Source organism: Dermacentor variabilis, chromosome 2, assembly GCF_050947875.1.
Source record: "Dermacentor variabilis isolate Ectoservices chromosome 2, ASM5094787v1, whole genome shotgun sequence".
NCBI classification, from domain to species: domain Eukaryota; kingdom Metazoa; phylum Arthropoda; class Arachnida; order Ixodida; family Ixodidae; genus Dermacentor; species Dermacentor variabilis.
Window position 1 is genome coordinate 242,124,983 of NC_134569.1, and position 25,814 is coordinate 242,150,796.

Consider the following 25,814-nt stretch of genomic DNA (forward strand, 5'->3'; position numbering starts at 1 on the left):
GCACGGTGCAGCCACCTGGTGGCACAGAGCTCAACCATACACAGTAGCAGCAACGAAGTGTATTCTTCTTTGCTGCTGGTGTGTATTTTTCGCAGGAGTGTAATCATGAACACGTTGTTTTTATAAATGTTTAAAATGTTTTACACTTGGTTAGAGCAATATTAGCGCTTTGTTTGGCTGGTTAAGCTCTGCACTAACGAGTGTATGGACCGTGCAGACCGATCAGGCCGCTCACGTACGTCTACGCTAAAGTTCCTTCACCACCTTGAGTTTATGCCTACAGTCATTTGCCGAAGTGACCAGCTTGCCTGTGGTTACCGGAATACAAGACACGTTCGGCGCTACGACAGAATGCTCACAACGCACGCTGCTTTGATAGCTCTCGCTTGGGGTCGACGGCCAAGCGGCTAGCGGAGCGGTCTCGCGCGGGCGGGGGCGGGCTCCAGAACAAACGGAAGAGGACGATGTGACGTCGCATCATGACGCTGAACCAGTGAAGGCGGAGCTTAGCCCCGCTCGCTCGGCGAACGAGTTGAGGAGGAAAAGCAATGCTAGGGAGGAGGGTAACTTCTAATCGCTTGTAGCTCCATTAATACGTAACGCTTCACTTAAATTGTGGTGCGAATGTTCTACTTAAGCTGTACCCTACGCGTCTACAAAATTTGTCCGAACCGTTTCAGGGGCCCTTTAAGGGCCCCGTGTCACAGAAAATCAGGCATCGGTGTCGGCAATGTTGTCCGTATGAGAAAAATCATCCCGAACTACGCATCTCAATCCACGTAGGCCCTCCGCATGGCGCAGGCGTTACTGAACAAATTGAATATCCCAAAGTAAGATGCATCAGAAAAGTTCTAAAGTACCGACTTACACACAACCTTCAGACATGATAGCGTCAGATTGTAATTTGCATACAGTCGAACCCACTTTTAATAATATTTAAGTGCCACGAAAATTCCATTGTTATAACCGATAATTGTTACAATCGGGTTGCACAAGAAAAATAAATCGAAATGGGGGATGGCGTAGCTGTTCCGAGAAAACTATAATGGCAGGGACGCCAGTTCTCCTCCTAACCACCTTCCTCCATCTGGCTTCTAGTTGTACTGACTCGTTTAACTCTGCTTCCTGCGCACTCTTATCACGTGTTGTTAACAAGCCGCGGCTGTCGGCGTTCAAGAATGGCATGGCTATAACAACTGCAAAGAGGGGTCACCGACAGCAAGCGACATACGAGCTCCGCCGAGGCATCGTTTTGGTAGCCCCAAAAAGTGCCTTTTAAAATATGCGGGAAGGTTGCCGCGGCAGCATCTCAGCTTGAGAAACCCAGAAGAAACGGTGGGACATGAGTGCCACAAGCATGTTACTACATACTTCCCACTGGCTTGTGCAAGAAAAGAGCACGTCCGTCAGCCTTGCTTGCTTTAGGCGAAGCTTGCCGACGTCCTTCTCCAAGGCATCCAGGTGCTCCACGAGGTGAAGTGGAAGGCCCTTCACGAAGACAAGCCCTTGAGAGACCGATTCATCTACAGGACCTCCCGTGGGGTAAATGTTTAGGAAGTCTGCCCTACTGCATTGGCGCTGCAGTCGTGGCCGTCACTGTCACTATCCGATGCAAGCACGTTCGTGACGATCGCCTTCCCCATCGGTTAGAAGCACTTCGTTCCCAAATCTATAGCAGTGCACTTTCTTTTCACTGACAACGCTGTGCATTGCCGATGATCAGCAGGCGGATCAGCCATCTTCCATTTCGGTGGCAAGTCGAACGAGGGTGAGAAACAATGTGGCCAGGAACAACTTCAACGCAAAGACAAGTACGAGCAACTTAATCCGTTAGCAGAATTGCACAGAATGAGGGTCACAGAATAAAGAAACAACTGTGTGGGCTCAGCAAGCAATCTGGGAGTAGTACCGGCAGCGTTGTCAGCGCAGTTGGCGCAGTCCATTCGTGTTTTGCAGGGTGACACGACACACGAGCTATGGGCACAGCCCATTTGTGTTCAGAGGGGTGGAAGGGCAACGAGAGAGATGTGCAAAAGAAAAAAGAAAAAGTGAAATGCAAGCCACTGCACCATCGCATGCCACCCCAACTGCTGCCGCGTGCTTCTCTCCATGAGAGATGCACGCCAGCCTCGTGCGCATCTTTCCCGTCGCCCTTCCACCCCTCTGAACACGAATGGGCTGTGCCCATAGCTCTGCACCGTATCACCCTGCAAAACATGAATGGACTGCACCAACTGTGCTGACAGTGCTGCTGGCGCTGCTCCCAGACTGCTCGCTGGGCCCACACAATTGTTTCTTTATTCTGTGACCCTCAGGCACAGACATGCAGCAGCCAGACTTCATCGTTATAACTGATAATGCAGCATGGAGACACTGTAGTAAGCAGGTTATTTCTCCATATAAAACATACAAAAGATGATGGTGAAGCAACTTTTCATTGTTATACAGTCACCGACCAATAAATCAGGCGCCGATAATCCAGACATGCTCAGCAATACGGACAGCTTCGTGGCACTGCCAATGGCCTCAAAGATTTATCGTGTAAGGACGGCCGATATTTCGGACAGCTGCCAGCTCTGCATTCAATTATCCAGACTCTGTCCATGACAGCAGCGTGCACCAACACTGCCGCCATTACCTCCTCCAGCAACCTTGCCGAGACATGAAGTATGGCCTCAGAGATGAGAGACATCAAGTATGGCTTTAGAGATTATACGCCATAGAGTTTCTCACCATATTACCTAGTGGGAAATCTGGCGCTGTTGCGCTGTGGTATGCATGAGAATGCCGGTATATTGTGACTTCGGATTGGCATCGTTTTCGGAGAGTCAGGCAAGCACCGGTCCGTCTGTCACAATGATTTATTTTCTACTAGAACTGCACGTAAAGCTGTTTTAGCTTTATTATTACACAAAAACATGTTTTGTTCAACTATAAGAACTTGTTATTGCATGTACAATTATATGATACGTAAAAAGTATCAGCGGGCCACTAAAGTGGGAGGACAGATGACAAAATTCGCGCTTGCTTTGAAACAGTTTGTCGTCTCTTCTTGCTTTTCTTCGCTTCATCATGCATTGTAGGTGAGCAAAGATGCAATTTGCGTGAATGGAAACATTTTATGAAGATTTTACTTTAAGAACGCGTTATTTGCATAGCCATATCCATGTTCTGGATTAAGCCTCTTGCAACGCCAGCCAACACAAGCCTCGCAGACACATATACCATCATTCCCATGACGGCACAGCGCTTCTTAGGAAACTCCCATAGACAGTGGCGGCAGATTTCTCTCTAAGTGTTATGGTGAGAAACTATGTTACACGCCAAGTGGTAATCCCTGAGGCGTTGCCTTGGTCACAGCACTGTGGCTTAGAGATTTAACTGCAAATGCCAATCTTGGAAGCTTCGCCAGAATTGTGAGACCGCATCAACATCGAGATCATCACACCTTCTTGTTTCTTGAGTTTGCTTCGCTGACAGCGTTCTGCCACTTTGTGCTTGCTTGTTTAGTTTGCATTCCAGACAGCACTCTGCTGGCTACAAGAAGTCTTTCTTGTGAAGATATCGACAGTCCGCGTCAATTGGCACCAACGGTGCCCTCGCAGACCGACTGCGAATGAGTCTTCGAGTCGCAGTCCGAATGAGTCCAACTCCACAACAAAAGAGCCTGAACTGCCGCCTACCGCAACAAGCTCAAATGCGGACATCATTGATAACCTGCTAGGCTGCAGTGTGCCGATTCCTGCTGCCGTTACTTTTGAAGGCATTGCAGATGTCGACAGCACGGTGTCGTGGCGTGCCAAACTGAACGATGACGAAACAATTGACCAAGTTCTCCCACCGTCAAGCAGCGACTCTAACTCGAATGATGACCATGTGCCATGTGCTCCGGAGCCCTCCACATGCGGATGTGACTCGAGCCTTTGCAGTCCTTGCATCGGCCTACAGCGAAACTCAAAACTGGCAGAAATGCAGGCGGACTTGGCTGCACGTAAGCGGAAGTGCATGAAGCAATGCACCAACTACTTCCTTGCACAAGGGCCTTAAAACGTAAATAAAATTATCTTTTTTTATATACATTCGTTTTTTTTTTCAGACATTCGATAGTTTGAACTTATTTATTCCGAATTAGTTCGAATTATCGGTCGTCAACTATAACCAATATATTGTTAAAACTGATATCATTATAAGTGGGTTCAACAGTATACAAGAAAACATCATTCCGTTACGCCAGAACTCAAACATGTCAAACACGCCCTTTTCCAGAAGAACCAGAAAGCTCAACTTTGTGCATAGTGTTAACCAACGGTGTTTCCAAGAAAACGTCACGGTTGCATAAGCTGCAGTTGCCGGAAATCGTCAGAAGCAGTCGGGGATCTTTGAATGTTATCGCGTTCCACTCTTAGAGGCAAAGCATAAGCGTCCTCTGAATTTTTGGCTTTTTGCAGTGCTCAACTGCTATGATAGTGCTCGATTTTTATTTATTTATTTTATTTCACTGTGACGTTCCTCTTACCAAATGCCTCGTACGAGGCCTGTAAGAAATTTTTAAATGAGTAAAAACAAATACAGCCAGGGCATTGTATACACATATTGTCTGCTCTAATCATGCAAGTGACTTGTGCTTTTGGCACCAGGCATACACTTCAATGGTCAACATTTGTATTGAAAAGTCAATGAAGAAAAGGTAGCTCACCGGACACATCAACGAATCACTGCCATAGTGCTTGCATGAGATCTGTTTGGAGGAACACAAGCAGAAACAAGGGCACATAATCAGCAGATAGATCAAGAGCTAGCAATCTTGTATAAATTCCTCATCATAACAAAGGGTAACTCTTTCCCTACCACACCCATTCGGCATCGTTAGCCTGCTATAGTTTGTTTAAAACAGCACTTTCGAGACCTTCCATGCCACTCACACACACACTGTGCTATTGGAAGTGAAGGAGGAGAACTATACGCCATGCGCAGCGCTTACAAGGGTGCCACTGAAAACCGCATAGCCGCGGCCGTTGGAACCATAGGCGGGCCTGGTGCTGGAGACGCCTGCTTCCACTGCAGGCTTGACTGAAGTGTGTGCATGCAATTTGCCACTTGCGCGCATCCCAGATAGTTACTTCTGCAGTGTCAGTGTGCGCAAGGAAATTGCACTGTACAATCGTGGACATATGTCCAACTTTACGGCTGTCTGAGACGACAATGCCTCCTTACGTGCCCAAGCGTTTGCCGCAGATGAGCATCAACAAGCATGCCTACGAAGTGGAGCTCATTGCCAGTATGCTGCTTTCATTATAACACCCCGGCCCTTAATAGCTTTATCTGCTGGCCTGTGAACCAGCGTCCTTTATGCACATATTTGCTTCATTTACATGCCGTCTATTTTTATAGGAGTTTGAGGGAGCGCCATCGTGCCTGCGAAAGCATGGTTCGTACACGCGCAGCCATGTGAGATGCCAGCGACAGTACAGCTTGCAAACCGACAGGATGAGCTAGAAAAATATAGCACATGTAGGACTCCGGCAATAATTAAGGGTTGTTTGTTCTTATGCTTGAGTCTTACCACTATCTGCACAGCATGGATTTCACATGTTCATGGTTAAACAAGCAGAGCGTTTCCATGATTTCATGGGAGCACGCAAGTGAAATATCAGAAGATGCCATAACTGAAAATTTGCCTCCCTGGTCAGTCAAGAGCATGTTCCTCTTAATTTTATGTTATCTTTTAGTGTCACCACCATTTTTACTAGTATAACGCTCGCACCCAAATACAGAATTAAACCGTATGCTGTATCGTCTGTTGTGGTGTTGAGTCTGAATAGCCAATGCAGTGCTTTTCAATTAGTTAAAGAGTACATTGACACAATATTAACAGTTTGAAAGCAAATACAAAGCATGGCATTAAATAATTCTTGTAAACCACTTGCTATACCGAAATTATTTTCAAAGCAGAGAGAACTACAGTGAAGGAACATGAACATATATTGATGCATTTCATGCAAAAGAAGAAAAGGAGAACAAGCACTCGCTAGCACCACTAGCAAAAAAAGAAAAAAAAAAAAGAAACATGAAGGTTTCAGAATTGACCACAATGCATGACACAGCTGGGGTAAAGTGAATCTGCATTAGTTGCAGACATCAGGCCTTCGAAGTTAGGTGTTTCCCATTACCATAAAGTGATATAAAAAGGCATTCAAAACGAGGTTCAATGCCTTGTCAAAAGCCTTTAATGCTCCCAGACACCAGGTTGCACAGTCAACATGCAAATAGCTGAAGCGAGCGTACACCGAACGTTCTATGCTGCAGGTCACATTTCAGTGCCATCGATAGGTAGAGCAACAGCCAATTCCGTACGCTTCTTTGAAGGCACCATCACCTGCTTTTTAATACGAAGCTCATTGTTCAAAGCGTCTAAATAGAATGAGCGCTTCACAACTTCGCCGTGTTCACCATTCGTCATGTTTTATGCCAGTGCCCGCAGTACACTGTGCAGAGACAATTGCTTTCCATTGTGCTGAACCAGTTGGATGACCAGCCTCCGTTGGAAGAAAGAATTTTACAACATCAGCGTGACTTAACATTGCATCAGAAGGCCGTGCAAGCACTACTGTGCTTCTTGAGATTGACTGGCCAGTACGAGCGCCTGTGATTGGAATGCCTTTTCTGTTATCTGGTTTCTTCTTCTTCCTTTTTTTTTTTTTTTTTTGCTCTATTACTTTTACTCTCCTTTTGCTCTTTGTCCTCTCTACAAACCCTATATCCCCCAGCCCAGTGCAGGGCAGCAAACCGGACACTCGCCTCTGGTTAACCTCCCTACCTTTTCTCTCTCTCTCCACATCTTCGCTCCGCATTCTCTGGCTTAGCTTTTCGCATCTTTTTTTTCAAAGGGGGCATTCTAGGGGGGCATTCTAGGGAAGCATCTCGTTGCACCAGTACCAACCTAATGTTTATTGTACCTTCTGGACTGTAGATGAGGCGAACAAGTTTAAACGACCTGGAGTGGTTGCTTAGTGGCTATATGGTGTTGGGCTGCTAAACACGAGGCCGTGGGATCGAATCCCGGCCACGGCAGCTGTATTTCAACGGGAGTGAAATGCAAAAACACCCATGTACTTAGGTTTAGGTGCATGTTAACATAACCCAGGTAGTCCAGATTTCTGGAGTCCCCTACTACGGCGTCCCCACAATCTAATAATCTAATCTAAGTTTAAACCTGGAAGCATTCACTGACGGCACAGCAACATCAAGAAAAATAAAAACACAGGAATCACTCTAAAACTACAGTAAACAAAGCACGATTGCTTATCTTCTCCGTCAAACAGCCGCAATCCACCGCCGCTGTCACTCTTGCTCGTGAAGCAGCACCGGGAACAAAGTGCATGCCTGGTGAGCTTTTGTACATTTTAGGGGGGACGTGGCAACTGACGTCAAATTTTAAAAATTTTCTATTTTCTGATTTATTTATTTTTTTCGCGATCCACAGACCCTTATTCACCTCATGGTGAAATATTATTAAAAAATACACGGTAGAAATCGAGAAAACAGCACTTTCGTAAAGTGCTATCATCAAAAATTATGACAAAAATTGGGCTTCGGAGGGCCTTGTCGCACCGCGGATTGCCCGGCTGTGTTCTTACAATACGCCTCTTTCGTGGCAGGACGGCGCATGTGCCCTTCCCTAGCGGATTAAGTAGCAAAACGTTTTGAAAGGGACGTGCGTGCGGCAGCGCAGTTTGATATCAAGGAAAAGTCCCCTGAAAAAATAAATGTGCCACTGTAAAACAGAAAGCGGACAGTGCTTTGCCAGAACTGCACCGTAAACCACGTAGTTGCCGTCTTGCATTGATAGCAGATTTATTGATAAGCCCCTGCGTTACGCTTGGGTGACACTTTAAAAACATCCCGTTAATGATGAAGTCTTCTTGAAGGGTTGGCTCTTTCTTGCTGGTGGTAGCAGCGCGTCTGAATTCACATACTACTCGTTTAATGCACGGTAACATTTGGTCGATACAAGACCAATCAGATGCTGATGCCAACTATTCTCCACAGTGTGTCGCTGAGATAATTTTATCCTAATAGGCCGAGAACGACACAACACAAAGGCGCGAGCTGTCGTTGTGCGACAGGCTTTCTTGACGACAGCATCAACAAAATCAGTGTGCGGACCACAATCGCCTGACTGAACCCTACACGATCAGCTGTCGAACCGACAATGCGACAACCATAGCGCCTTGAGTCTAAACATGTCTTTGAAGATGAAATGCCCAAGCTTCAGTCCTGTGAAGCCGTGCACATGAAGTTTGACCGAATGTTGATCCTCTCTATATAGCGAAGGATGGGTTAAGTCTGGCCCCGTGGAGTTCGTGCACCTGCTATCGATGGACCTGAACATAAATATGAGCAGTTACGACGGAAACTGCTCCTAGAGTTCAGTTGTGGCAATATAGTGATCAGATATCAGCTATTGCTCGCTTCGCATGGCGCGTCCACAATAAGCGGCAAGTGGCAACACAGCGCTGTGCCATGTGTATGTAGGTCACCATTCCTGTAGGCTGCCGGTCGCCTTCACTACGTAGATGGGTGTGTCTGAACGTATTGTTAAGTTGACATATTTTTTTTTTTAAATTCAAGAGGAGGACTGTTCACCTCTAAGTCAAATGAGAAACAAGAGACAGTGCATTCGGTACAGCAGCATAAACAACCTCCTTGCTCAGCTACCAACAGTGTCAGCAATGGCATCCGCGTTTTCACAAGAGAATTACACGGCCTATAAGCGAGCGCTCATGCCGAGCAAAGTTTTCTCTAATGATACTTTATAGCACATATAAACTGTAAGCCTGAAGTTAAAGAAAAACCGAGAATCAGTAATAACAGCCTGTAATATAACCGCTTGAATCACAGTTGTCGCTGTTTAAGTGACTCGGCCGCTCATACTGACTGGCCTCAGGGTGGAACAATGCAGCTCATTTGCGCAGATATGTATGTACGTTTTGCTACGTTCTGACATTATTTCATAGGAGTGAGGCACCGTTTCCATAATATCCGAAGCTAACAAACAAATGCACCACTTTGGCATATGACGTGGAAGGCTGCTTTCAAAGACTTCTTGAATATACAAAATGTCTAACAATTGCGTAAAAGGAGAACAAAAAGCAAGGTGCAAGAGCAGACATCAGTAACATCAAACTCCAAGGCAGCCGTGTTGGCAGACAAAACTCGGCATGTCTTTAGCGGCGGCGTTGTTAGCAGAAAAGCACACTCAGGCCTGATCCCACAGTAATCAATGAGTGATAAATAACTTCCAGGACCGACATGCAGCCCTGGAGAAGCCATTACTAATTAATCGAGATCCACAAAACGTGTAACTGACGCACACTCCACATGGACGAAGGTACACAAATCAACCGGCCAAAGCCCCAGCACCCTTTCAAAACGTTTCTAGCAGCATATGGCAGAGGGAAGCATAGGAACATGAAAAAGGCGGATTGCTAATAGGTACAGCGGGGCGTGGCATTTCTCACGGCGCTTGATGTTTTTGCGCAGGCGCAAGTAAGAGCGGGCGCGAGAGAAAAATCTGGGGGCCTTTGCTCCTTGAATATGTGAGTCTACCTAGGCACAACGGAGGAGGTTTCTTAATGCGTGTTGTGTGCGTTTGTCCCCTAGGCATGCCGGCATTGCGGAGTGCGGTCCAGTTTGTTTAAGCTCCACCGCTGGCTGCCCGCGCGGTGAGGCAGTGGGCACGAACACCCCATTTGGTGATCACTGTGTCTGAACAGGCAAGGTTCTGACTGGTGTTGTATTGGTCGCGGGTCGCTTTTTTCGTCGCGACAATAGAATTGCGTTTTTTGCAAGCACTTCTCCAGGAGGGCACATGTAACCGGCCAACGGAGGCCTCAGGAGAGCACCTGAGGTTATAATAAAGCAGGCGGCGCAGGATCTCTAGGGCACCCAAGGGGTAGTGGGGTGATCAAAGCTGGAAGCAGGGCGGCCCTGCGCGTGCCAGAAGAGTATAAGATCAGCTGTCCGCTATTAGCGGCAAGAATTTGGAGTGGCGCCCTCTCGCGAGTGACGTCACGGCCACGACGCCGCTCGCTCCGGCTCGCTCGGCTTCAGCACACGCTCGTTTTCTTGGTGCGTGCTTGGGGTATTGGCAGCTTGAAGCGTGCTTACAGAAGGTTATTTCAGATTATATCTGTTGCCATGCATGGACCGCAGTTTCTTCTTTGAAACCGCGTGAGTCATGAAAATTTGCAACTAGGATATTGCAAGCTATGTAGTGCTGAAGGGGTCTACTGGTATTGCAATGCATATATGCACCCTGTCTGTTCATAAATGTTGCTTAAAAATAATTTCTGCAAGTTCAACACGCAAAGTTATTTATGATGCTCCTTTAAACACTTAACATTACCTTATTACTCAAGTATGAGAGACATAGCACTTTACATGGAAGAAATACCTTGATATTTGGTGTCAACATTATAAATCCGTGTTAGGAGGACACTGCCCACCGAAGCTTTCATCATAATCCTTATCACTCTGGTGAGTTGCTTTAATCAAATGTGGCAACCGTATTAAGGCCTAAATGGGAAAAATAGGCGCGCATTTTGTGTGAAAAGGTTTTGTACTACTTTCACCATTCTCTGAAATAGGCACCCAGAAACGCATTGGCTGTTAATACGACGGCGCATCGTGTATAGTAAATATATATATTTCACGAATACCATAACAGCAATCACATGAAAGAAAATTTCGTGTTTAAGATCGAGAAGCAACCAAATGCAAGCAATGAAACGTGTCATAGGCTTTAATCGACGATATGGCACAACCCTCCCGCAACGGAAGCAACCGACTGTCGTTATGGCGAGGCGCGCATTGTTTGCAAAACCCAGCAGTTCAGTACAACTTCGAATTGAAACCGTGAAGTAGCTCTTTACAGCTCCAATTACAATGCCTATAGTATACTTGAGGCACTACAGCGCAACTTAGTCTGCATTCAAATGGAAAATGCAAACACAATCTGTGTCAACATGTCTCGATCCGGCGTTGTTCAATTACACAGACTGAAAACTATTTCCTTTGTCACTGTATAAAAGAAAACCTCGCGTACCCGCCTCTTAAAGAAGACACCACAGATCTCAGATGAACAATTGACCTCCACTGGGGAACAATGATATCTTCAATATGTGCAACACTACTAATGAGTGGGCCTTCGCCTTCTTGCTGGCTGCAGCGAACCGGCCTGAAAGGCATATTTCACTCAAATATTTGGCCGGAGCAGCCTGTGTCAGTTCTCCAAGCAGATTCATCATGTCTGTTTCTCAAGCAAGAAGCACCAGTAAATTGCTCAAGTGAGTTGAATGTGTAGCACGGTAAGAGAATAAATATTGGTACATTCCTTTCTGTGCGCTGCAAACACCTCAATCAGCTTTGCTTCAAGTTACCGCCACTTAAATTTAACCGGTGAAGGTCAGCCTAATTTTGGGAACCAGTTAAAAACGCAAGTGGTGCTGGCCGAGTCTAAACTGCAGTGGCAGTGAAGTCCTCGTGTTACTGCCAAGGGTTTCTGTGAAGAAATAGAAAAATTCAATAATATACCGTGAACTATTCGTTGTGAGCAAACATGTTTTAGCAGGTTAAAATCAAGATAAACGTTGAAGTCATACATAGTCAGCGTTTAATTGTGACACGCATAGTGCACCATGGTGGGTATGGAATCTTAACTAGATTCTTATGTGCTGTGCTTTTGTGTCTATGCTTTTATTATTCCCGTGAGCTACCACTGGAAGTGTAGATCCGTGCATGAAAAACCTGTAATGGGCTAGTCTGAGCTCCCTCGGGTAGCACTACAGCGTTGCCTTCGAGAAATGTATTGTGGTCCAGGAAATAAGCTCCTTGACTACACTTTCGCGAATGAAGACATCGTAAAATATATATTTGAGAGGCCCGTCATAAGTATACAAGCATTGGGAACAAGAGCGAACAAACGGAAACACTGCAGAAGGGGTCTGGACACTGCCCGAACTGCAGCAGACGACAGCTGCGAGTCAGTGCCCCTCTAGGTTGTTCTCGGGGCTAATCACGGACAGCCAATTTTTTAAGCGAACACCCCCTGGCACGCTTCGACCCCCGTGGCCCCAACGCACAGACCAGTCCGGGTTCTAGCTTTCATGTCCCTGTTGCCGCTTTGGTGTCCTTGAGGCGCCGCAATAATGTGAAATAATGACATGCTGTTTTAATTAGTAAAAAACACGATTGAATAAATATAATTACGTCCAGCCACCAACTTCCAATGCTAAGTTCAGCACTACCGTGCCCCGCGACTTCTGCCAGCACACCTAAGGACAAACGCATACAACACGCGCTGAAAATCTCCTCCGTAGTGTCTAGTCAGAGTCGTATATTCAAGGAGCAAAAGTCCCCATATTACCTCTCTCGCACCCGCTCTTACTCGCGCATGCGCGAAGACATTCGTCGTCTCCACAAGTGCGTCGCCCCGTTGTACCTGCTAGTAATTGTAAATACGCCGCCAAGCTACCCGTTGACGCAGCGACGCCATCTTGGTATCATCATAAAGAGGAGAGATAGGAGCTAAAGATAGCCGGAGCGACACATTTCTCTACCTAAAAATAAACCAGCAAACGCAGCATTGTGATCGGGCATCGCAGTAACATGGGGGACAGGGAGCGCTCCTATTGGCTGTTGTAGATTTGAAGTCCTGACGAGCCTCTCTCGCGTGCATTTACGCAGCAGCGAGCTGCGCGTTCCGAGCAACAAGATTGACGAACGTGGCAGCTTGCACACATTTTCTGTGATGAGCCTCAAAGGAATTAAGTTCCGAATGGCCCACGTGTACAGAAGACCATGAAAGGCGTGATAAGGAGGCAGAAAACTACTCATGGAAGCGAATGCCGCCTAGCTTGTTGACGAGGCACGACCGGTGCACATGGGTGACTGGTAAAGCGTGCTCGCATGCGCTGCTGATGATGCGACCACAGAACACCTACGCAACCATGGGCTATGGTGAAGGTGAAACCGTGAGTGATGGTGAAGGTGCATACATGAGCGATGCTGAAGGAGCGACCACAAGAGATGGTGACATTACATGCGCGTGTGGTCGTGGACGGCAACGTGACATTGGTGGAGCAGAAGTTTTCACCTCAAATATTCAACTGCGGATTTCAGCTCCAGCTCTCACTAATAAAGAGGTTGCACAACGAGAGACAAGAGCGGATGTATTGAATGCGCTGTCACCTGCCTCTGCATGACGGATGGATACACGATGATCAAAAGGGCATCTAAGGTGCACAAAACTGCTGCAAGAATGCAAAAAACTACATCAAAATGTAAAGAAAATGTGTCATCACAGGCAAAGGACTACATCCCAGGTGGGTTTTAGGTGCTCAAAATAAAGATTTAAATGTTTACAACAAATGAAACTTTCAGCTCCGTTCTCTCAGCTTTCATTTCTTGTGCAGTTGCTTTCAGTAATCCCAGTGCCATTTCACAACGAATGAAGACAAAATCATCGCGTCTTTTGCACTTAGATCATGAAACATTGATGAGTGCAATAAAGCTTTCTATTTTTACCTGCACCTCATAAAAAATGTATAATGTTTTTTTTGCAAAAGTCGTTAGTAAGACAATATGCATGGGAAATGTATATGCACATATGCATATTTTTATGCACATTTTGGCATTTTAAAAATAAACCAATAGCTTTATTGCACACAATGGGTCTTTGCGAACATGTGGGTGTGAAAATCTTGGCGAACTCATGTGTAATTAATTAATTTGGGGATGACCATTAGAGGCTGTCAATTGTTGTAACACAAAAACTATAATATACATCGCAAAATTAATTTCAGTTATGATATCAGCATAACAAATCACACATGCATGCCAAATTTCACCAATTTATTCCTATAAATAAAAACAAAGTTTTCATTGCCACGTCCCCCCTTAAAGCACCCAACTACGCAACAGCTGTTTCAAGACGTCGCTGAAGGCTGACAGACGTATTAAATCACCATCAACAATGCAAGCACGACAGCACGCTTATCAGCCCTTACGGAAACAGTACTCGCCCGAGCCTGCCCACGCTTCGCAGCCTTGGCAACAGGCGTCATTGTCGGCGTTTTGCACATGGCGTATACTTTTGTTTTCTAAGCAGTTATTTTTTAATGCGCTCCTAAGTTTTGTGATCGTCAAAGTAGAAAGCGAAAAATGGCCGCCCACTATCAATGGTTTGAAAAGCCACTTTCGAGACCTTCCGCGGCGTTTGCCGACAGTCCGCGCCATAGGAAGTGAAGGGGAAGAACTATATTTTTGTTTTCTAAGCAGTTCGCTTTTTCCCCACAAGGCATAAATTTTTCAAAGTACTCCGAAGTTTCACGATTGTCAAAGCAGAAAGCAAGAATGGCCGCCTCCGGGAGCAGCATGCACGCTTTGAAATATCTCGCGATTTTGCATGCTTCGAAATATCTCGTGATTCCGCTGCGTTTGCCGCTGATTTTATCGATGGATCGAGCAGCAGCGAGTCCAAAGATGCTGCCTTTTCGTCAGACTATGACTCTGAGAGTGACGATGACGCAAGCCAGCCCAGAACATCAGCAGCAGCATCCCAGCATGCCAAACTGTAGTGCTTGCACTTTAATTTTTGTACGTAGTAGAATACCTGTTCAATTAAAAATTTTTATTTTTTTCTGAGATAGTGCCTATTAGATCGCAATACATTCTGTATATCCCATAATCTTTGTTACACATTTTTCTTAGTAGATACAACCGTGTCTACAAAATTTGTTCAGGTTTATCCTACATCTTTGATTCTAAGAGAAGAGGAACCGAGGGGTTCGATTTGTTAACCATGACCACATAACAGGGTTTGTATACAATATTTGGCTGAAAAATTCAAGGACATTTCAAGGATTTCAAGGATGCAAAAGGCAGAATTCAAGGAGTGTTAGCGTAATTTTATTTCCTCACATGACTTAGGAAAGGCGCCCTATTTCTGCATTAATTTCTCTTTCAAAAGCTGTTATTTCTGCTTCTTTTTCTTTGGCTGTTCGACGGAAACTGTTGGCCTTGACAAGACAAGTTAGGTCATTTTTTGCTTCGGCGTCTTCCGAAAAGTGATCCGCTGACTCTGGCAAGCACTTCAGAGTTTTTTTGAGCTTTGTTTTCTCTTGCATGCGCTGTAGCTCCAGCTTGAGTGCTTTTCTCTTCAAGGTTACCTGCTGTGCTACAGCTTGCTTCTTCTTTTCGTCCATGTATAACGCATACTTATGCCTGGCTTGGAGCACTGATGACTTCAGTTCTTTTGACAGTAGAATGTTAAGCAGCCCACCGTGGGTTTTCACGGCCTCGCAGATGACTCATAGTGAGATATATGAGAGATCTGCCATATTTTCAACCGCGATCTGCTTGTTTACACTGAAACCTCTTTCTACTGAAGCCTGCCCATGGCTAAGCAAGAGAAGGACCTTCAGTACTTCCCATAAAATTGAGAACGCCAGGTCATGCTTCAAAAGGCGCACGAAGAGAACGTCAAGGCGTTCATGGTCTCTTTCATAGTTTCGCAGTTCATCCCATTTTTGCCCGACGTTCTGCCTCTTTTATGTTCTTGTCCCAATCAGTGATACGTTCGGGGTCTGCAGATGCACTGGGTAATGAGACGAGCTGTTTCTTTCCGCGTCTCTGTCTGGGAAATTGCGCTTTCATGACCTATTTACTGTTTCTTTAGACAGACGAGCGCACACATAGACGCAAAACACCCACTCACAAGAAGAAAAAACTGCAACGAAAGCGGCAGCAAGGCACGAAATGAACTACGCATTGCAATCGATGCGTAGCAATCAACGCATCGCAAACGAATGCGAGTCAAACGCCGCACAGTTTAGCATGGTGCCGACAGGCATTGCCGTCTGGTGGCCCGCGGCAGCAGGCATCACTACCCGTGCCACCGTCCCGTGTTGGAGACACTCGGTGGACGGCACACTAGAGTATATTCTAGGCACTATCCGCCAACCGACCGTGCGATATGCCTTGCATTGGATTGGATTCAATTTCTAATGTATATTAGTTGCCAGACGACATAGGGGCTGCAGGATTTAAAACCGAAACTTCCTGATGTTGCCCTTTGGTCAGCACAGCTTGTTTTCATGGGCATTCGTAAGTGAAAGGGCCTTTAAAATCAGCGTGGCTTGCGGAGGTACGTCATTAATTTTCTCTAGCGGAACAAATCCATGGGATTTTGAAGGATTACAAGGAGCTCATGGGTACTCAAGTAGTTTCAAGGGCCCTTGAACTTATACTGTCAAGATCAAGGATATTCAAGGATTTCAAGGGGCTGCGCGAACTCTGACATAAAGCCAACAGACAACGAAGCCAACGAAGGCATTGGGGAAATTAACTGTGGTTGAAATTGTTGAAACTGCAAGCAAATACACGCAACGTGCCTTGAGCAGCCAGTTGCGCTGAAATTTTGCGTGTATTTGAGGGTTTCTTTCATACTTGGAAAAGCACTTTTATGTAGCACGTATTGAGCAACAGAAAGCTGTATCAGGAATTTTTCATGCTGCCCTACAATTTTCTCATTGACACTTTTCGTCTAAATATAATATTTCATTTGAATAATTAAACTAATTATCTAATTAAGCAGAATTAAGAAGATAATCTGAGTATCTCCAAGCGACAGCAAACAACACTACCTTGGTTCTGTGTCCAGCTACATGGCATTTGCATATTTTTAATGTTTGGCTCAAGTTACGTGGGACACCCTGTATAGAGACAACTGAGGACATGTTGTATGGGAAGGCCACGAAGGTAATGAAGTGGTGGGAATTCACTAAGGACTGAAGAAAGGATGTCCTCTGTCTCCATTGTCATTCACGCTTTATGTTAAGGGCACAGACACACGACTGGAAAACAACGAATTAGGGTTTGATTTATCCTACATGTGTAACAGACAAATGGTGCAACAGAAGCTCCCCGGACTGATGTATGCGGACGACATAGTGCCTACTAGCGGACAATAAAAGAGCTTTATGGGTACTCGAAAATATTTCTGGGAACGCAGGCGACAAATCTAGGCCTCAAGTTTACCATAGAGAAATTCGGAATTATGATCTTTAATGAAGAGACGAGTAATTACGGGGTGTCAATCAAACAACAAGTCATACCCATAGTCAAGCAATATTAATACATTAGCGTATACGTAAACTGAAAGAAAGACTTACTCAAACACCCATCAAGAAAATGTGAAAATAAAGTGGGAGCGGAATACTGCAATAATCAAACACACAGCACTGTAGGGCCACAATAAGTAGGAGGTGGTGCTTGGAATCTGGAAAGGAGTAATGGTGCCAGCGCTAAGAAAGGAATTGGAAGGGAAAATTTGTAGGATAACACAAAGGGCAATGCCTTGCTATTTGAGGCTCGAGCCGGTTGCCTGAAGACAGAAACACACTGAAGCAAATACTCAGAAACAGATGAGGCATGTGTATGATGCAGCAAAAATTCGGAGCCCACTCAGCACATCTTAATGGAATGGAAAAATGAGAAGGTCACCCAGTGAGAACTGTAAGTGACATACACCTTCCAGAAACACTTGCGTTTAAAGTGGATAGAAGAGTCAACCGGTCAACAGTCGTGATAAGCAAGAGACGTTTAGAGCATTGGTGGAAAAAAAGCAGGGAAGTAATTGATACGACCGAATTTTTTACAGTCATAGCTAATGGTAGCAGTAGTAGTAAAATACTTTATTGGGGTCCTGAGGAGCTAAGCGGGGGCCTGCAGGTCCCTACCCAGCCGTTGGCTAGTCCCATGTCGGAACAGAGAGGCCATGCCTCTCCACTCGTTCATGGGCCCTCTGGACAGCCAGGAGCTGGACGTCCTGTCTCGGGTCTGTGATGGCCTTCGTCCAGTCTTCTTCTTTGTTAAAATCCTGTAACACAGGGCACTGCCAGAGCATGTGATTTAATGAGCTAAATTCAGTGCCACAATCTGGGCAGAGTGGGTCAATCTCCGGGTGGAGCATGTTCAGAAAGCCCCTGGAGGGGTAGGACCCCGTCTGGAACATGCGGAGCGTGCTAGCTTGTGGCCTGTTGAGCTTATGATGGGGGAAAGGAAAACTTTGCCTATTCCCTCTGTAATGAGAGGTGATTTCATGAAAAGTAACTTGCGGATCACTGTCGACGAGATCTCCCGAACTCACCCGAGACACCATCCCGTCGCGGCATACGAAACCTCGTGCACGGTCGTGGGCTATCTCATTGGGGTTCAGGTGACCTGGTAATATGTCTGCTCCCACGTGAGCTGGGAACCAGACTATGTGGTGAACAATGTCAGAGGGGTGTTTGCCGTCTAGAATCCTGACTGCTTCTTTGGCCATGAATCCCGATGTGAATGCTCTAACGGCTGCTCGGGAGTCCGTGTACACCATAGTGCGTTTTGAGTCCAGTAATGCGAGAGCTATAGCAGCCTGTTCCGCCACATCGACCGAGGAGGTCTTTAGCGAGGCTGCCGAGAGGAGTTCTCCCCTGTCATTGACTATGGCTACGGAGAACTTGTTGGCACTGGCGTGTCGCGCCGCGTCAACAAAGATCTCTGTTCCGGATATGTTCTTTAAGAAAGTTCTAGCCCTCGCCAACCTTCGACCTTTATTGTGTGGGGGTGGACATTTCTCGGAAAAGGGTCTACAATAAAGGAGTTCCTTGTTTGAATATCGAGTTGCGTGGTATTTCCCTGATTGAAGCTAGGACGGAGGCCTGCCGCATGCAGAAGTCTTCTGCCTGCTTTGGAGTTTCATAATCTAATAATTTGTGCTGATCTTTGTGCTTCTATTAATTCCAAAGTTGTGTTGTGTACTCCCAATGTCATGAGTTTCTCTGTGCGAGCCGTTATTGGCACGTCGATCACCCTTTTGATACTTTTGTGCATAAGCGTGTATAATTTATCCATTTCCATTTTCGTCCAATTGAGGGCCGCGACTATGTAAATGACATGGCTGATGAGGAAAGCATGGTGAGCCCTAAGGAGTATATCCTCGCCTATGCCGCCTTTCTTGTTGGACACTCTCATAATTAATCTAATAATGTTCTCAGTTTTCGTGGTGAGTTGGGCTATACAGTGAAAGCTCGTTAATTCGAACTTCAATAATTCGAGTTTATGGATAATTCGAACTGTACGATTTGGTCCGGCCAAGCTCCACAGAAGTCTATGTATAAAAAAGTCCGTTAATTCGAACGCGAGAAGGTTCCCTCACGGATAATTCGAACTACGCTCACCTGGCACACGGCCAGAGAAAAGCGCCTACTGCCTACACACAAGGCTATATTGTCTCCGAAACGGAGAGAACGGCGAGAGATGGCAAAATCGGAAAAAAATCTAACCGACGCGGGGTCAGCCAGAAGGCAGTGGCGGCTGCCGCCTCTCCGTTCTACGTAATCTCCAAGACTTCTTGGCCGTTGTGAATCTCGGAGGCTTTGCAAATCTTGTACAGCTGCAAATGTTTTGCCGAGATGGCACGGCAAGCGCCAAAACACAGCGAATCAAGTACGTCGCAGCTGCGCTTGCAATCAAGAACCAACGAATCAGGGCCTTCGCCACCTTCACATGTTCAGCGTCTTTGTCTCGGCAGTCTTCATCGGTTGTGCACCTCTGTTTTCAGCTTAGGAGGTATCGGCCGTCGCGAATCATTGTGATACTGTTAAGCCTCGGCTAACGTTCGTTTCGGTGGACATCGGTGGTGTGGCACAGTCGGACCCAGAGCTTCGACTTGAAGATGGCGTGTGCCCGCGGCACACGCCATCACTTTCTGACACGCCAAATTTCTGACATGCCCTACTGCTTCCAAATCGCAGTGTACTGTTGCTCTCCTTCACTTTCGTTAGTTCGAACTTTCGTTAATTCGAACTGAATCTGCTTCCCCTTGCGGTTCGAATTAACGAGCTTTTACTGTAGTCTTAGCATTGCATCCCTTTGAGTTTGGCCTAGTATTTTGATAGAGTCTACTCTCGGGATGGTGTGCCCATCTCTGGTACGAACGCTAATGGGCACCTGATCGAGTGGGGTGAGTCCCCTAGCACCTCGTCTAGCCTGTCTGTACAGCAGGAGTTCCGACTTTCCAGGCGAGAGTGCCAGTCCCGTACCTTCCAAGAAAGACTCTGTAACATCCAGAGCCTCCTGTAGAGCTTGTTCGACCGTAGCCTCCAATCCTCCAGGACACCAGATTGTAATATCGTCAGCATATAATGCATGACCTACGTGAGGAATTGCTGCAAGGCTTTCCGATAACTTGCGCATTGCTATATTAAATAGAAGGGGTGAGATAACTGCCCCTTGAGGAGTACTCCTTTTTCAGAGTGTGAAATATTCCGAGACTGATTGCCTCAACTTTATGGCTGCCGTCCTGCTCTTGAAGAAGGATGCAACGAAGGAGAAGAACTTAACTCCTAAGTTCAAGGCCGATATCTCCTGAAGGGTATAGTCATGTGCAATTGTATCAAATGCCTTGGATAGATCCAGTGCGAGGACCCCTTTTACATGTTTGCTCTGAGAGTTAATTATCTGTGTTTTGAGCAGGAGCATGACATCCTGCGTTGAAAGCAAGGGCCTGAAACCAACCATATTATGCGGGAATAGTTCGTTGCGCTCTATATGTCTCGATATCCTGTTATGCACTGCATGTTCCGCTACTTTGCTAATGCAAGAAGTAAGGGAGATAGGACGGAGGTTCTCCAAGCTGGGTGATTTACCTGGCTTGGGGATTAGGACCACTGTGGCCCTCTTCCAACTCTCCGGTACAACACCCTCCTCTCATACATCATTTATCTCCTTCACTAAAGCTTGAATTGCTTTGTCGTCCAAATTTCTTAAGAGCCGGTTTGTAATTCCGTCGGGGCCTCAGGCAGACCTTCCGTTTAAATTGTGCAGCACTTCCCTGATCTCAGCAGGGTGTCTACCAAACTGACACTTCCAAATTCCCTGCGTTTCCCAAGTTTTCCCTGAGTGCCTTTTCGAATTCCCTGAGTGATGCAGAACTATGTTTTATGTCAAGATGGACTGAAACCATGTTGCCCGATGCTGTCACTCTCTAGTAAGCATACGAAAAAAAAACGACTTAGTCCAATTTGAATACTAAGGAGAAGTGTTTATGTTATTCAAAAAGAGAATAGAAGGGAGGGGTTAGTAAAATGCAGAGCAAATAAAATGTCTTCGAAAAATATTGCAAATCGAGTCGGACATTCTCAAATACGAATAAAGTGGAGATGCATACAGAAGCAAATATTTTCGAATAGGAGCTATTTCTATCAACTGATAGCAAGCTCAGTGGTATGAGGCCCGAACGTTGTCACAATTGAGATTCTCAACAACTCGTAAGTCGACCTCAACTGTCCTGACATACTTTCAGCCCGGGCACGATGCCTCAGTGTTGTTTCACTGCTTTAAAGAGTTTATTTTGGTTTGGATGAGGGACACCTGCATCTCAGCATCAGCCAACACTTTGTTTTTTTGAGCTCAGCAGACCTACGAAGCGGCGAAGAGGCAAGACCTCGACGTTTCATCATGGGAGGCCTAGGCCCAGCCCGCATAACTGCTGGTTCTCATTAAAGTTCACTCTCTCTCTATCTCTCAACTCCTTCAAAACAGCGGCAGCACGCTTCCTTTCCCGTTCATTCCTCAATGCGTAGGTCCCTTTTGTTCTTGTCCTCCTTCCGCTACTCGTTCGCCCCACAGACCACTTGAAGCCCCTTCTTGGTCAGTTGCACAGTCCACGTCCGAGTTTTCGAACTCCCTAGGGGCCACAAAAACGTCAGAAAAATCGGCCAGTTGGAAAAAATAAATGCATGTCATTTACTGCTTTTAAGGGCTCAAACCGCCACAGGCACATTCGAAAACGCTGTGAAGACCTGCCGGTACACGTATTAGGCATATTGGTGCTCGTACTGTGACAGGAAATACCGGGTGCACGTGTGTATAATTAAGCAATACATACTGTGTCCAATGGCAATAGCCCCTTCCCGCGCTTGTTATGCTTCACTGCAGTACTGTTGCGTGAACTTCACCAAGGAACATCTGTGTACGGAGGCAAAGCTAACTTTCGGTAACCGGCATTATGCAACGCACCGTGCTTTCCAAGCTTCTAAGCCAATCGCGACGACCACAAAGGCGGAGTCCGTGCCATTGCTAACAGCAGCGACTTCTTTCAATAAAAAACACGGCATCCAACGGCAAGAAGCTTCATAGGAAACGTCGAAGCATCTAGGCCTAGCCTTGCCACCGTGGTGGCTACGGCTGCCAGTGGATCTGCATGCGAGAGCGCCTGTTCGAGGCGGCAAGGTAATCAAAATGGCAGAGGTGGCGGCTTTGATTAATGCCGTTTCGGACCTGCGGTCACGGCAAAACCTCCGGGAAATCGGACGGCGAAGAGTTCTTAAGTTTGAAATTTCAGACGTTCTGGTACATTGACTCTACGGGGTACGTTGTGGTGCCACGAAGCCGTCCAAATTATCAAGAATCCAGAAAGTCGGTCGTTGACTGTACATTGACAACTCCTCCAGCCGACAACAGGGCGTCAAAGACGATTCATTACGATTCCTGTCTGTAACTCGAGCCAGCATTACCTTGACTTTCGACCCTTTTAACAAAATTACAGCTAATTTTCCCTGATAGAAGCACAAATTCCCTTAGTTTTCCCTGAGTTTTTCCAGACTACTCAAAATCCCTGAGAATTCCCGGTTTTCCCGGTTGGTAGACACCCTGCTCAGCTTCTGAGAAGGGGACGTCCAGATCTGGGGCAGGCGCGCCCTCATACTGAGGGAGGGGGAGAACCTGGGCTTCACAGTACCAAAAAGCATAGCCTTTGAGATTCGTGGCTGTTACTCAAAGGAGACCATTGCTCATGATGATGGTGATTTAATGGCATCCTCTTTGAAACAGGACAGTGAAAAATAGTCACCTAGCCTGCTTGATTTATGCAGGTATGCTGTACATGCTGTTTTTAATCTGGCGTTTTGAACATTTGGTTCAAAAAAAATATTAAGGAGACTTATACAAAAATGCCAGATTAAAAACAGCATGTACAGCATACCTGCATAAATCAAGCAGGCTAGGTGACTATTTTTCACTGTCCTGTTTCAAAGAGGATGCCATTAAATCACCATCATCTTGAGCAATGGTCTCCTTTGAGTAACAGCCACGAATCTCAAAGGCTATGCTTTTTGGTACTGTGAAGCCCAGGTTCTCCCCTCCCTCAGTATGAGGGCGCGCCTGCCCCAGATCTGGACGTCCCCTTCTCAGAAGCTGAGCAGGGTGTCTACCAACATACCTGCATAAATCAAGCAGGCTAGGTGACTATTTTTCACTGTCCTGTTTCAAAGAGGATGCCATTAAATCACCATCATCATGAGCAATGGTCTCCTTTGAGTAACAGCCACGAATCTCAAAGGCTATGCTTTTTGGTACTGTGAACGCTGATACACATCCCGGCCGCCATGTTTTAGACATTACCTAGTGCCGCTTCTCCGCAGAACCCCTCATAAAGAAAGAGCCTTCAAAATGCAACATGATAAAAGTAAGAAAAAGAAAGACAAAGAAGCATGCAGTGCCGTGTCCGCATTTATATCTTGAAGGTCTTGAGAGAGGGAGAGAACCGACCTGCAACAGAGGCGTTGGCCATGCCTTGCCAGGTGCAAACGTCTCTCTCTCGAGTAAGGCCTAATAAACAAAGGGCCACAATACGGAAAGAGCAATGCACAGCAACACCAGCGTCGCCAACATGCTCCTGCTCGCTAGCACATGAGTTGGAGCACACTAGCACGCGAACGTGTCCCCATACAAGATGGTGCAGAGCTCGAACTATCGGTGGCGGTGCGGATTTTAGTGTGAATTAGTGGGATGCTCTACATACTGCTTTCAATATATTCTTGGACGGAGCGCAACTGCTACCTCGAATTATCCAAAATTTCAAATTAATGAGTTGTGAATTAACAAGCTTTCACTGTACTGCCACTACAGCCAGCTCCCCACTCTGCCGGCCGGCTGGCCCGAAGATCGCTGCCATTGATCTGAGCATGGGCCCAATTCCTTTTCCACACAAAAGAATGAACAGAATTAACTAATGTCTTAATTTTACCCTTTTTGACAAATGACGACCACAGAGAAATCTCTAGCCCGAACAAAAGCTGCGATACGAGGCATGTTCAACTCTGGGCTCTTGCTTCAATAAATATGAGACGGCTTGACCGCATCACATGCTTTGTAGCATGGACACCCTGAAGCCAGCCTGTCTTAATTTATTTGTGAATTTATGGGATGAGAAATAATGTTTTCTAAAACAATCTAGATCATTTTGGCATCGCCGTCGCATGTTTACGAAGCATTGTACACTACAGCTGTGAAGCAAAGTGGGGTGAGCCTAGTGGTTCCCTCGGTACCTGCTCGGCATCGAGCCGATAACAGTTCGCAGCAGTGAACCACTTTTCTGCATGTCCCAAAATCTGCCAACGATCGTGTGGCACATTGCTGGGGGAAGCTTGCCGCTAGTGTGTTCATTCCTCAAAGCACGGGTTGTCACAGTGGGTCCCGCAAAAGCCAGGACTTCGGCAGGCCCCTCCTCAGAGTTCTGCGAGCCACTGATAAATTTTTCCTGGTTCCGTGCTCGCCAAGTGGCAAAGACTGCGAACCATGTGCATTTCTGACATTTGCAAACAGGTGTCACTAGCGTGTGCACTGACGTAAATGCCGGAGGATTAAAAATTAATGCGGAGAGAGGCACAACCCAGCTCGTTCTAGTACAGTAGCTCGGCAAGCTTGGAGCACCCCAAATGCGCATCGCAAAAGAGCAACAATGGTGCTAGCATCTAACCGAAACGAAGCGGCGCAGTCCGCACTGCCACAGTCATCAGCGGAAATCACACGAGACGAGATTGACGGCAACACCGGAACGCTTCATGCCTAATTGTGCCCTTAAGCCTTTATCCTTGGGTTTATCGCCGCACATAAAACTGCGTAGGCAGCTGGCCGCATGCCTTTGTAAATGCGTAGTCAACATCTATGATTGCGTCGATAACCACCGTGGTTTTGTCCACAGTGGTTGTTGCAAACAGCAGTTTCATTTTGACTCGGTGCGAGCGTCAGTCTCGTGCCTTCAACAGTGCGTAGTCGCCATCCCTTGATTTCCTCGACAGCGAGCTCACTTTTGTCTGCATTTGTTGCAAAACAAAGTGCAGTTTCATTATGATTTGGCGCATGCAACATCCACCTGCCTTCAGAACTGCAAGATCACCGTCCAGGATCACGTTGATAGCAGCCATGGTTGTGGCAAACAGTAGTTTCGCTTTGACTCGGTGCTGATAAAGAGCACTGTCTACATCGTGATGAACGGATGATTTGTTGGCGATGAGCTCCGTGGCAAAAAAATAAGACGTGCGTGCGGTATTGAAAAGCGTGTCTCAGACAAAGACGCGACCGCAAAGGAAGTTGCAAGGCCTTCGCGGCTTCAAGCGCTAATCAGTCATGAGGTGATGAGAATTGCAGTTTTTGCACTGCTCGAGTGCAAAATAAAAACAGGATTTTCTGACTCATTCGACAAATGAAACCGCGCTGATGTAGTAAGCATCGTTTATTGTTTTCTTGATATTGTCACGTGGTAGTGACGGTGAAGAAAGCAGCAATATGGTGGAATACAAAACTAGCTTTTATTGGGCGAACCTGTGCCCACAAAAACAGGCTACACTTATAGCACAACGATAGCGGCGAACACGGTCGGCGATCGTCGGAAATCTGATCAGTGGGTCAAGTGCGTCGGCTTTTAT

General features: G+C 46.3%; 1 protein-coding gene across 8 annotated transcripts in view; it reads right to left on the reverse strand.

Annotated features, from left to right (window-relative positions):
* The window catches only part of LOC142573188 (ubiquitin carboxyl-terminal hydrolase 11-like), a 256,525-nt gene that overhangs the window by 118,091 nt on the left and 112,620 nt on the right, over window positions 1–25,814 (reverse strand). For all 8 annotated transcript variants that reach the window (XM_075682766.1, XM_075682764.1, XM_075682768.1 and 5 more), the window contains one exon: window positions 4,697–4,738. In XM_075682766.1, coding sequence (XP_075538881.1) covers window positions 4,697–4,738 — 42 coding nt within the window. The remainder of the gene's footprint in view (window positions 1–4,696; window positions 4,739–25,814) is intronic.